This window comes from Hemicordylus capensis, chromosome 2, assembly GCF_027244095.1.
Source record: "Hemicordylus capensis ecotype Gifberg chromosome 2, rHemCap1.1.pri, whole genome shotgun sequence".
Taxonomy (NCBI): domain Eukaryota; kingdom Metazoa; phylum Chordata; class Lepidosauria; order Squamata; family Cordylidae; genus Hemicordylus; species Hemicordylus capensis.
In genome coordinates this window covers 337,110,288-337,123,189 of record NC_069658.1, presented here as the reverse complement: position 1 = coordinate 337,123,189, position 12,902 = coordinate 337,110,288, and the positions used below count along the sequence as shown (strand labels likewise).

The 12,902-nt window shown below is 45.2% G+C and overlaps 1 protein-coding gene across 5 annotated transcripts in view; it reads right to left on the bottom strand.

Annotated features, from left to right (window-relative positions):
* GEMIN5 (gem nuclear organelle associated protein 5) overlaps nucleotides 1-12,902 on the bottom strand; it is a 48,565-nt gene that overhangs the window by 20,913 nt on the left and 14,750 nt on the right. For all 5 annotated transcript variants that reach the window (XM_053291174.1, XM_053291170.1, XM_053291171.1 and 2 more), the window contains 6 exons: nucleotides 11,823-11,905; nucleotides 9,726-9,862; nucleotides 5,936-6,009; nucleotides 4,351-4,532; nucleotides 3,263-3,402; nucleotides 2,020-2,191 (listed from right to left, as the gene is read on the bottom strand). In XM_053291174.1, the coding sequence (XP_053147149.1) occupies nucleotides 2,020-2,191; nucleotides 3,263-3,402; nucleotides 4,351-4,532; nucleotides 5,936-6,009; nucleotides 9,726-9,862; nucleotides 11,823-11,905 (788 nt within the window). The remainder of the gene's footprint in view (nucleotides 1-2,019; nucleotides 2,192-3,262; nucleotides 3,403-4,350; nucleotides 4,533-5,935; nucleotides 6,010-9,725; nucleotides 9,863-11,822; nucleotides 11,906-12,902) is intronic.

Below are 12,902 nucleotides of genomic sequence, written 5' to 3'. Positions count from 1 at the left end.
GGGTTTACCATTGCCATCTCCTGCGCAGTATGAGATGATGCCTTTCATCATCTTCCTATCTCGCTGTTGCCCGACATAGGTGTTTCCCATAGTCTGGGAAACATCCAGTAGGGATTCAAACCAACAGTCTCTTGCTCCCTAGGCAAGTTACTTCCCCACTGCGCCATTAGGTGGCTGCACAATAAGTACCTCCATCTTATTTGGATTCAGTCTCAGTTTGTTATCCCTCATCCACTGCCTCCAAGCAGGCATTTAGGGAGGTTATGCTTTCTCCCGATGATGCTGACATGGAGAAATCGATTTTGGTGTCATCAGCATACTGATAATACCCGGGACCAAATCTCCTGATGATTTCTCCCAGCAGTTTCATATAGATATTTAAGAGCACTGGAGACAGTATGGAGCCCTGGGAGATGCCATATAAGAGCTCAGATTCTGAAGAGCAACAGTCACCATCTGGAATCTGCCCAAGAGGTAGGAGAGGAACCACTGCAAAGCAGTGCCTCCCATTCCCAATCCTCTCAGATGCTCCAGAAGGATACTATAATCAATAGTATTGAAAGCCACAGAGAGATAGAAAAGGACCAACAGAGTCACACTCCCGCAGATGATTCCTACTTGGAGATTATCCATCAGGCTGACCAAGGCAGTCTCCACCCCATAGCCTACCCGAAGCCATTTTGAAATATCTTTAGATAATCAGTTTTCTCCAAAACTGTCTGGAGCTGAGAGGTCGCCATCCTCCCACCTTACCTTGTACTAGCTAGTACCTTACTTTGCACTAGCACCTCGTGATTAGATCAAATCTCGAAGAGTGAACCTCACACCTAGAGTGATCCCTACTCCTAGATGATTCAGCCAATCTGAATCTCTCAAAATAATAGACTCAGGCATAAGATTTTATTGTTGCCCTTCAGCAACATTCAAATAGGAATGATCACTTAAGAAAACTAATTTACTCCCCTTCCTTCCTGAATAGGACTAAAGTGGAAGGCACTCAACCCTTTTGTCAAGTATGCTCAGTTTTAAGGTATTAATTCACCCCTGAACCCATACTTTGTTCAGGTTCAGCTTGAAAGTACAGTTCACGAACCTGCCCACAGACCCAGGGGTGTAGCTATAATTGAGCAAAAGGGTTCAAAGATTCTGGGCCCCCAGCTCCATCCTTCCCTCTTTTCTTCATTATCTCCCTCAATCTGAGGGACCATTGGAGAGAGGAGGGAACACGGGCGCCCTCTCCTCTAGCTACGCCCCTGCAGAGATCTACCCACACACCATTGACACAGTTTTACACAACTGTTTCCAGGAACTGAGGCTGTGCTGACCCATGTTACTCTGACCATCCACCCCACTGCAATGCCCAGAGAAAATGCACGTCTTGTGGACGAGACCCAGAAATTCCCAGTCTTGAGACTCTCTGGTTCAAAGATCAGATTTCACTATTTTTGAGCTCACTATTTTGGACCCCCTCAATCTCTCACAGGTTGTTAACCTACCTGCCTCCCAGTCCCTTTGCCAAGCGGATCTCCAAGTTCGTTTCAGCCCAGGAAGGTGACAGGATAGGTAGATATAGCCCCTGCATTCCCCAAACTTCAGGACAGAGATTCCTTTCCCCCTCCTGTCTTTTTGCTGGCTTTTAACAGTAAAGTGGAGTGCCTGGCCAGAGTTAAGTAATTTGCCTCTCTCTGATCATGAGTGTTGGTGGTTAGAGGCAGAGGAGGCAGGAGGATATATTAGCCTTTGCCCCATAGGAAGAAAAACCAATCTATGTGCTCTTCCCTGGCGTACACAATGGGGGATTCTTATTCACAAATTGGTTTCTCCAACTACCTGCAAAGTGTAATTCTATAAAAAATTTCCATCCTGACCTATTTTGCTAGCATCCTAAATTAGCACTACATTTGAGAAACAATGAATGAAGTACAACACAGCTTAGTTATTTCAGCAATTCTTTGTCATCCTCCCCACCACCCTTCCCACACACCTTGAGTTAAAGGTGAACTACTATGAACTACTGACCTTGGGGAGGGCGGCTATGCTCCTGCTTTGTAGCTACCCATTTATGAACACCAAAGTCATCGGCTCCGGTATAAATACAGTTCTCGTCTACAGGCGACCACTGCACGCACAGCAGTCGGCCCCGGTGTCCCCTGTAATTGTGCAAAGGCTCTTCCTTGAGAACATCCCACACCTGAAGACAAAACCTCTCATTAGAAATATGGAATCAAAAGATTGATCCACGTCATTTAGGGACTCTACCAAAGAGGAATGCCTCCCCCACCCCCATTGGGTACTAAAGCAACCCTAATTCTCCAACACATTCTGGAGTGGTGATCTTATAATGCTCAATTGTATTTCCTCCATGCATTTCCTTCCCGCCTATTATTAAAAGGAGGATGAGCCCTAGCTCAGTGGCAGAACACATGCTTTGTATATAGGAGGTTCCAGGTTTAATGTCTGGCATCCCCAGGGAGGGCTGGGGAAGGTCCTTGGTTGGAAACCCTGGAGAGCTGATGCCAGAGCAGACAGTACTGAGCGAGGTGAACCAACAGCCTGTCTCCATATAAGACACTTGCCTGTGTTCCCGTATACTCTGAGGCAATCTGTTCAATGGAAAGCCCCCCCCTCTTTTTTTGCATTGGACCAATGCAAATTAGTCACCTCAGAGCAAACCAGCTCCCAAACCAGCTCTGCTTCAGGGCACAGTCGGCAGGGGTTTCTACAGAACCCTTACAAGCCTCTGGCGGATAACCTGTGTTGGGCTCCCTGGTATCTCTACCCCATTTTGTACCAGAGGCCCTGGCTTTTGACATGTTTGCCAGAAACACATTTGTAACAGTACATCTTCTCACTCTGTATACACAGTGAAATACAAAATGTAATCCGTATGTTACACACTTGGGTACAAACTGCTTTAAAATATATATTTTTGCTTATTTTGCAAGCAGGACAAGATGAGACAAATGCACACATGTACATAATCGCTTTCTCCTACAAAATACAGGAACAGAGGGTCCAATATATTCCTGCCAGCCTAGACTGGTGATTTACATATGTGCCATCTTTACCCCTAATAAAATACACTGCATATTCTGTACTTTGCATTCTCACCAAGTATGAAACAGAGTATGAGATACCATCTTCAAAAGCTCTATTTTCCCTTGTAAAAAACCCCCACAGTTCTTCCTTATCCATTAATAATTACCGTAGGGGGAAAAAAGAGGCATTTGGGATGAAAACAACATCAGTTTCACAACCATACCTGGGCAGTGCCGTCATAGCAAACAGATGCCAGTCGTCCATCATGATGTGGGCTCCAAGACAAGCCCGTGATCTTAGCTGTGTGCCCCACGAGAGTACGAAAGGGCTCAGTTATTGTCACAGGCTTCTCTGGAGAATTCTCTAAAGAGAGAAATCATGTAGTTAGAAGCAATTTGTTATGGGGCGGCCATATAAGTATTATTTATTATTACTATTATTAAAAATGATAATAATTATTATTAAGCAGCCAGACATGTCACTAAATGTATTTCATAGAATAAAAGCAGTCCCATTATTATTTGACCAGAGAACCTGAGTTCCTGTGGCATTTGTGCAATGTAGACACTGGTGAACAGTAGAATATTTGCAAGTGAATATAAACAAAAAGCTTCTCTTACAACACAGTTAGGGTAGGTGTCTTGGAGACAAGGGCTCCTCTTATATAATCAGTTCTCTCCAAGACAGCTACCCTTACGTGCTTCAATCTCAGCATTACTTACAAGATTAAGAGTTAAATCCAGTGGCATTAAACCAGAAAAAAAACCCACTACCATCCACCTGGGACCCCCACGGCAACATTTACCAAGGGAAGCATACTGTCACAGCTAACAGCAACTCAATGCACAAACATCTAACAGGATCCAAGGTTGCAAGTCGGCATATGCAAGTAATCCAAGATCAAGACTTTGATATGTAACATTACTATATTAACACAGTCTGTAAAAACCAGGCATTCCCAGTTGTGTATTCAAGCACTTAGCCACATTGCCTGCCATTTGCCACATATACATTAGTTTAGTTCTGTATTACAGTGTTCTCAATTCAGTTCTCTTATTCCATCCTCAAAAAGATATCTTCCCCACTGTCATTAATACATCAGGTGCTTTGATCCTAAATGCTCAAGAATACAAATGTGAACATGAAGGATCAAAGCAGCTTATTTCTCAGTTTGTGGGGTCCTTAACCACTTTCCATGAAGAAAGCAGTAGAAGACAACATGGCAGCAAGAGAGAAACCACATCATTGCAAGTTTATGATCGGGACAGACTCTGATTGATGGCGAGTTCTAGAAGGGTAAGCAATAGTCACCTATGACACTCTTGATACTATGTACATAAATGACAGCATTGTTGGAGCCGGAAGCTATCAGGTAACTGAGTTCTGGCTGTGTCCCATGGTCATGATGCCACCGAATAGCATTGATGAGCTTGTGGTGCTGCTGGATGGTGCACAGCAGTTTCAAGTCAGGAGCCTGAAATATTTCAATTGATCTTGGAAACAAACACAAACACAACACAGTGGAAGATGATCAATGCACACATTACAATCAAATGGCAAATTAGCTTTTGCCATCTAAGCTTCCAAAACAAGACAGAATTCCTTAAGACATCCTATAAATTTCAACAGCTTTGTAGATAAGATGAAAGCCTCCATTTTTGAAAACCAATACATTCCTGCTTAGGGATGTGCATGAACCAGTTTGGAGGCCGTTACAGAACTCCAAACCGGTTCTAAGGAACAATGGGTCAGCTGGTTTGATGGCCGGGGGAGGGGGGTTTACCTTTAAGGAACAGGGAGGGTGATCTCCCCCCACCGCCATGTTTCCTCCACTGGTGCTGTCTTTAAAAAGCAGCGTACCTCCTTGCCCCCCTGTCCAGCATGCACAGAAAGTGCCCGGTGTGCATGCACATGTCATGCTCACGCATGGCGTTTAAGACAGCGCCGGTGGGGGAAACACGGGGGAGGGGGGGCGGAGGTGGGGAGGACCCTCCCTGCTCCTTCAAATATAAAACACACACCCCTTGCTGGTTCCATGCACAACCCTATTCCTGATGTGAGTTACAGGCTAATCTTTCATGAAAGAGATCAGCTTAAATCAAATTATGAATGTAATGACCCAGACAACTTTTCTCCAAAGCATTAAGACATACTACCATAACAGAATGGTATTGGGTAAAAAATAAACACTAGGCCCTGAGTGTGTTGATAACCAGACAGCCTAAAATCTTACTCCCCATAATGCAGTTCTCTACAAGAAAGTGGCAAGTTAAGAATAAATTCTTCCATCCATCCATCATATATCCTCAGTCATTTTGTTTATTTGCACTGAGCAGAATGCTAGATCCAACTAGGCTTCCACTTCATAAAAGTTGGTCTTGATGGTACACAGCGTCATACTCAGTTACAAGTTCATAAACTTGTGACTGTCAAGGGTTTTGTTCCATGCGGACAACTGTACATAGAATCTGCCTAAAAACATACAATCTGCCTAAGTATACACTATGGCAGCAGCAAGATTCACAAGTTAGCCTATTATTTGGACAAAGATTTTTGCCTTACTTGCTTTGGATTTGTGAATATTTGATAGCTTGTCTACTAGTAAGTTTCTTATTCGTCTTCTTTTCAAGGAATGACTATAAGTGCACTGTCACATGCCCTCCTCTATTAACTACTAAGCAAGTCCGCATAGCAGCCTCTATCTGCCATTGTTATCGTGATACGAAACAAGATTCTCCATTTCTTAATATTAATACAATTGAAAATCACAATTAAACAAGCAAAACAAACAAAAAATCAAGCAAATAGTTAATACATCCTGTTCTCCCAACATGCTGACTTTAAGCCATTGTGCCTACCACAAATGTAGAATTAGCATTAAAATGGTAACTCATACCCATCTTCATTTCCAATAGCCAAAATACTGCCATCTGGTTTCCAGCTGATCTCTGTGTGGGCTGGTAATTTGTACTAAAAGAAGTAAACAAAACAACAGAAGTTGAACAGATCTGATACAGAAAAGTATCACCTGTGTATAATGATCCTGATTTCCTGGCTTAGGTTTTTTAGTTTGTGATTGGACTTACACAGTGTTCTCCATCACTGAGCACTAGACCCACAAACAACTCTTAAAAGCAGATATGGAGTTTGAACCATGCATTCTGCTACAAAGAAATGTGTAACACATATGGCAATTACAGCCATTTTTTTATTTATAACTATGTACACCGCTTTGGGAACTATTGATGAAAAGCGGTATATAAATATTCGCTGTATATAAATATTTATTGTATTTCCTTGGAAATATCTTCTCTCTTTCAGGAGACACGTGCCAATTTCATCTCCATGAACAAGCCCAGAGAAGGCAGTCTCATCTGAGCAAGGGGTCCAACCCCTCTATTTTACATTTCAGCTCTGTAGCTGTTCTTTGCTTTGGCTCACTCAACTGGTAGAAAGGTGCTGGAGACACTTGCTTACTCCAGAGAGGAGGTTCATTTTATACCTTTTACTTTAAACTCGAGTGTTTAGTCAATGAAAAGCTTTAGGCCAGCCGTTTGGCTGCCTCAGTAGCCAAAACCAGGTCAACTGTTCAGTTAATCTTCCCTGTGCAAATAAGTTACAGAACGATAAAGAACAATGAAGGGCAGATTTGCCTCAAAAGAATATAGCATCCTAATGCACAGAAAGGAAACTGAAGAAGGGACAGATGCAGTGTTCTCTCTAATTGTTTTCATATGTATGTGGAATGAGTTTTTCTCTAGGTGGCAGTATCAAGGCAGTGTGTTTACACATGCATTCAAAGCGAGGCATTCCTGATTCAACCTGAGCGGGATTTAAAATTAACTGAGTGGACATCAAAAAAACTTGTGAGTGCGTACACATTTGCATGCCTTAGAGCAGGGGTGGGGAACTCTGGCCCTCCAGCTGTTTTTGAACGAGAACTCCCACCATCCCCAGCCACAATAATTGTGGCTGAGGATGATGGGAGTTGTAGTTTAAAAACAGCTGGAGGGCCAAGGTTCCCCACCCCTGCCTTAGAGAGAACATTGGGCAGATGTGTCGAAAACTCAATTACATGGTTGCATTAAAACATCTTCTGAATGTCATAACAGATGGGCGGGCATCTCAAGTGTTTTAAAGTTTACAACAGATTTAGAAGACAGCAACAGATACAAAGCTAAAACCTGCAGCCAAATAATTGTCTGGTTCTTTACTGTGAAGTTAAGGCACTCCACCATCACATCCTCTCTACTTCTTGGTTCTCCTTGCCTCACTAGGGTTAGCCAGGTCACAACACTGTAGTGGTGGTCATAGCTGGCAGGATTTGAATATTAGGGATGTGCACGGATGTTCAGGCCCCTTTATAGGCCTCTGAACCGGTTCGAAAGCAGCAAGGGTGCCGCTTTAAGAGCAGGGGAGGGTGAACATAAGAACATAAGAACAGCCCTGCTGGATCAGGCCCAAGGCCCATCTAGTCCAGCATCCTGTTTCACACAGTGGCCCACCAGATGCCACCGGAAGCCACAGACAGGAGTTGAGGGTGTGCCCTCTTTCCTGCCATTACTCCCCTGCAACTGGTACTCAGAGGCACCCTGCCCTTGAGGCTGGAGGTGGCCCACAGCCCTCTGACTAGTAGCCACTGATAGACCTCTCCTCCATGAAGTCATCCAAACCCCTCTTATAGCCATCCAGGTTGTTGGCTGTCACCACATCCTCCCGCCGCTTTCCCCCCACCGGTGTCCTTTGTTTAGAAAGCTGACTGGGGTGGCAGCGTACCTCCCTGCCGCTCCGTTGACTGGAAGTCCCCAACACACACGCGCGCACGCCTGGGATTTCCAGTCATATCTGGGCAACAGGGAGGCAGGGAGGTACACTGCCACACCGATCAGCTTTCTTAACAAAGGACGCCGGCAGGGGAAAGCAATGGGAGGGGTAAGTGCATCCTCCCCCACTCTTAAAGCCACACCCCTGCCACCTTCAAACTGCCCCGCCATGGTTCCATTCACATCCTTATTGAATACTAGTATTTTTAAGCCCGTTATGATAACGGGCGCTAGCTTTCTATCCCGTCTTTTCTGTCTCTCTCTCTCTCTTTCTGTCTCTTTTTCCCCCCCCTTGTCCCCTCTCTCTTTTTGTTTTTGTTGTTGTTGTTGTCTCTGTTTTTGTTCTTCCTTATTTTGCTTATACTTTTGGGGTGTGTGTGTGGATGAATAACGGCCAAAATGGCCCATGAGAAGGTGGCCGCCCCCGCCTATCGCCCTCCTGCGCACCCAGCTGCCGGAGCCCACCTTACCCGCTCCAGCCCGAAGGAGAAGAGAGGAACTCGGGAACAGAGCTACTCTCTGTGTTAAGCTGCTGCCCATACTGTCGCAATGGACGCAATAGGCGTCCTTTGCATCCATAGCGGCAGTTTGAGCAGTGACTTAGCACAGAGAGGAGCTCTGCTCGTGAGCTCCTCTCTTTTCCCTCGGGCTGGAGCAGGTAAGGTGGTCTTCGGCAGCTGGGTGGGCGGGGGCGGCGACCTTCTCATGGGCCATTTTGGCCCTTAATCTTTTTTTGGGGGGGAGCGGGGAAGGTGATTTTGGGCAGCTGGGAGGGCGGGTGAGCAGGCGGGGGCGACGGCTGTGAGCGGGCGGGGGCCTTGTTGGCGGCTTCGCCGCCACCTCGCCCAGCTTCCCTGTCTCCCGTCTCGGTCTTCCCCCGCCGCCATTGCCCTCGCCTTTTTCAGGGCAGCCGCTTCTGGTTGCCTCGGCCTCCTCTCGCCGTGCCGCAGCTCATGGCTGAGGCGGCGGCTCTGCCGCCGCCTCGGCCACTTTCCCCCGCCGCCACACACCGGCTAATGGCCGCCCGTGGCTGTGGGACACTGGTGTCTGCAGTCCTGTGTCCCTTGGGCTCTTCTGGGCCTGCGCTTTGCGCAGGCCCAGAACAGGCCAGGGAGGCAGGGACGCAGATCCCCAACGTTCCAAAGCCACGGCCACTCACTTAGCCTTTTATTATATAGGATTAGAGGGGGAAGCTGTCTGCATTGTAGGATCCTGCTTTACCCACCCCACCTCCTTCCTACCCACAGAAAACAGCTCTTCTTCTTCCTGGTACCTCTAAGCCATTTGCCCCATTCCTCTTTATTTTTACCCATTTTTAGCTCCATCTCTTTACCACCTATTGTTTCCTGAGGTCCCTGCTTTTCAGGCAACTGTCCCACTTTTTAAAACGACACTGTCTTTTGATCAGCTTCTTAGCACTCAGCTCTTCCCTTCCCCATGGAATATAGCTCCTCTTGACCTTAAATGCTGCAGCATTTCTTCAGGCCATCTTCTTCCCCCAATTCCCTGACTCCTCTGCCCTTATTCTCCAGCTGCCCTTTGTTCAGGTTCCTCTTTTTTTCAATCTGTGGCCAACAGTTGCACCTTCCTTCAGGGCTCACTTAGTTATCCAGTGCTCTGGAATATCTTCCCACTTCTCAGCCGACCCCCATGTGCGATTTTAATCCCAGCCAAACTGTCAACTTTTCTTTTTCTCACAGAAGCGAGACTGAAAATGCTTTCATTCACTGAGCAACTGAACATTTTTTGCCACCATACCAATTCAGCCCCATGTCAGAGGCTTCATCTTTACAAACACAGCAAATTATAGGCCGAGGAGAAGCAACTAGCATTTCCATCCTCAGCCCAAGAATTCTGAACCACCTTGATAGAATTAGTTTCTCGGATGAGTTTGTTGATATCGTGGGCTTCTCCGTTAAGTTTCCAAGGGTTGTGCTGGAAGACAACTCCCTCTCCTGCACAGCTATACAGTGTCACTGAAGGTCTGTCACCATCTGCTCCTGCAAGAGAAAGAGAGAATAGTGTGACATTCAACAAATAGTCCCACTGGCTATTATTTTTAAGACCATACATCTTGAACCATAATTGGCAGGGGGGAAAGACAAGATGTGCAAACTGGCACAGAAGATGTATTCAGGCTATACTTCAGGAAATTTTGTACTTTAATTTGTAGTTCCACTTTCTGTGCACTTTGATTCTGTACATCTCATTTTGTTAAATAGATTACTCCTGATGTGAGCTATGGATCAAAGCCAATGGTCAAAAATTCTACTTTTTCTTTGCGAGAAACAGCAGTTCCAATTACTGCCAAGACTCACTATACCTCCATGTGTAATTACTGGGACAGTCTGATACAGTTAATGTGCTAGGCATGATATGCTGCTAGCTTCATATGCTATTTTTAGTAACCACTTCACATTTTTAGCCCTCTAGCTTCTTGTAGATAAAAGAGAAGGGTACACTCGGGGGGGGGGACTTTAAAAGCAATGGATGAGAAAGTGGTGGGTAACAGCTTGATATTGAAAAGTAATGATTTTATAATTTTTAGTTATCCCATGCATATCCCATTGCAAGTCTACTAGGAGAACTTTCTAATCCCTCTCCTACAGCATTTTACCAATCAAGTCCAGATTAAAGGGAATATTCAGCTTTTACAGTCTTTGCAGGGTAAACACTATACAGGTACTGGTTTTCATGGTATTTCCTAGCCAGTACTATGGTCAGATCATCATCATTCATATACTGACATCAAGGTACATGGCACTGAAAGAGCATCTTAAGCAAGGAGAAGACAATAGAGATGTGGCAGGCTGAGATAACAAGAGATGAAAGCAACAAATGTAGTTCTATGAACTTGTCCCTCATCTCCACTTAACATGAACCCTAAGAGTTCTATCTGTCACTCTCGATCAATACGGCACTGAATTAAGAGGTTCGTCAATGACCCAAACTGTGCTAGGAGGCAAGGGGAGCATTCCCCTAAACACAAAGCCTCTTCTCTGAGCTCTTGATCTCAAAGCTTTGCCGAGACTACCAAGCCACTGCAATTAATAAAAAGATTACTGAACTAACCTCTTTATCTTGGCAGTTCACAAACTATCTGCACAAAACTATCTGGAAAGACTGGCTCATTTGAGATCCACTCAAAACAAAGCCATTGTAAAAAAGCCTCCTTGTCTGAGCTACAGAACTTGCCTGTATGTGGGAGCCCCACAGTCTCGTGTGTGTGTAAATGGCTTTCCTGCAACTGCAGAGTCTACAGCATTCCCAATCTTTTAAAGTGAGGAAATGGATTCAGAATTGGAGATGGAAAGCACAGTCACTGCTCCACATCTGAGGGGGTTGGTACTCCTTTTGCTGTAGAGCAGGGGTCAGCAACCTTTCAGAAGTGGTGTGCCAAATCTTCATTTACTCACTCTAATTTAAGATTCTGCATGCCAGTAATATATAATACTTAGATTCTAACCCCCACCCCCAACCCATTACTACAGGGGATTGCCCTTCTTCCCTTGCTCCTGCTTTCCAGCATGCAGCCCCTCAGACCCCACCCCCCCACCCCCAGAGCAAAGTCAGAGAGAAATTCTGTCTGACTTGGCTCTGAGGCTGGTTTTCATGTGCTGCATGCTGAAAACTGGGAGCAAGGAGGAGGGAGGTAACCCCCCCACGGGGGACTAAAAGAGCCAGAGGATCCTAAGCAAGGGTTTACCCTTCTCCCTGTTCCTGATTTCCAGTATGCAGTCTCTCAAAAACACCCCAGGAGCCGGGTGCCATTAATTGGACTCAACCTCAGTTTGCATGCCACCCGTGCTATAGGTTGCTGACCTTTGCTGCAGAGGAATTTCCCCAGCCTTTCCTCCAAATATACTCATGAACAGTCTCATGCTATTTATTCAGCACAGCCAAAGTAGTTGTATCAATAAAAGTCTATTCCTCTTGCACAAACCAACTCCCAAGACTCACCAAAAGACAACGGAGGAACAGGCGGTCCCCAGGCTAACGTGTACACAGTTTTCTTGTGGTAGGTGCTAGAGATCTGCGGGGGCCTAAGGGAAATAACAGGCGATTACTTATTTCATGCATTTATATCCTCCCTTCAGACCATACTGACCGACTGTCTTAATGCTATGGGGAGTTTCAACCTCAACAAGATCAGCTACTGGGAAATATATCACACAACCAGGAGTGCTTTCTATCAGCTGCAGCTGATTCGCCATCAATATCAGGAAATGGCATCAGCCTCTTAAATGCCTGCCTACAGGCAGTAATGGGCTGGATGAGGGATAATAAAGTGAAGCTGAATCCAAGCAAGATGGAAGTGAGATTGTAATCTGCAAGATGGGACAGAACGTCCTGTTCTGGATAAGGTTACACTCCCCCAGAAAGAACAGGTTTGTAGCTTGGGAGTGCTCTTGGACCTTAAAACAGTGGTGCATATGCTGGTAAAATCCAGACTTGACAAGCGCAATGCGCTCTACTTTGGGCTTGCTTTGTACGCAGTTCTGAAACTGCAGTTAGTACAGAATGCAGCAGCCAGGATGGTCTCCGGGGCTGCCCGAAGAGATCATATTACACCCATTTTAAAAGAATTACACTGGTGACCAATATATTTCCGGGCAAAATACAAAATGCTGGTTATTACCTATAAAGCCCTAAATGGCTTGGGTCTGAGGTATTTAAGAGAACATCTTCTTTTTCATCATCTATTAAGATCATCTGAAGAGGCTCAGTTGCGGTTGCCACCAGCTTGGTTGGTGGCAACTTGAAAGCAGGCCTTTTCTGGAGTTGCCCCGGGACTCTGGAATGTGCTTCCTAATGAAATTAGAGTTTCCCCCTCTCTGAATATTTTTAAGAAGGACCTGAAAACATACCTGTTTAGCCAGGCTTTTAGTTTATAGTTTTAAAGCTTCACGTTTTTGCATTTTTATTTGCATTTTTAAATTGTTTTAATTGTTTCTATGTTTTAATGGTTTTTAAATTGTGAACCGCCCAGGGACTTTTTTTTATGGGGTGGTATAAAAATGTAAGAAATAAAATAATAAA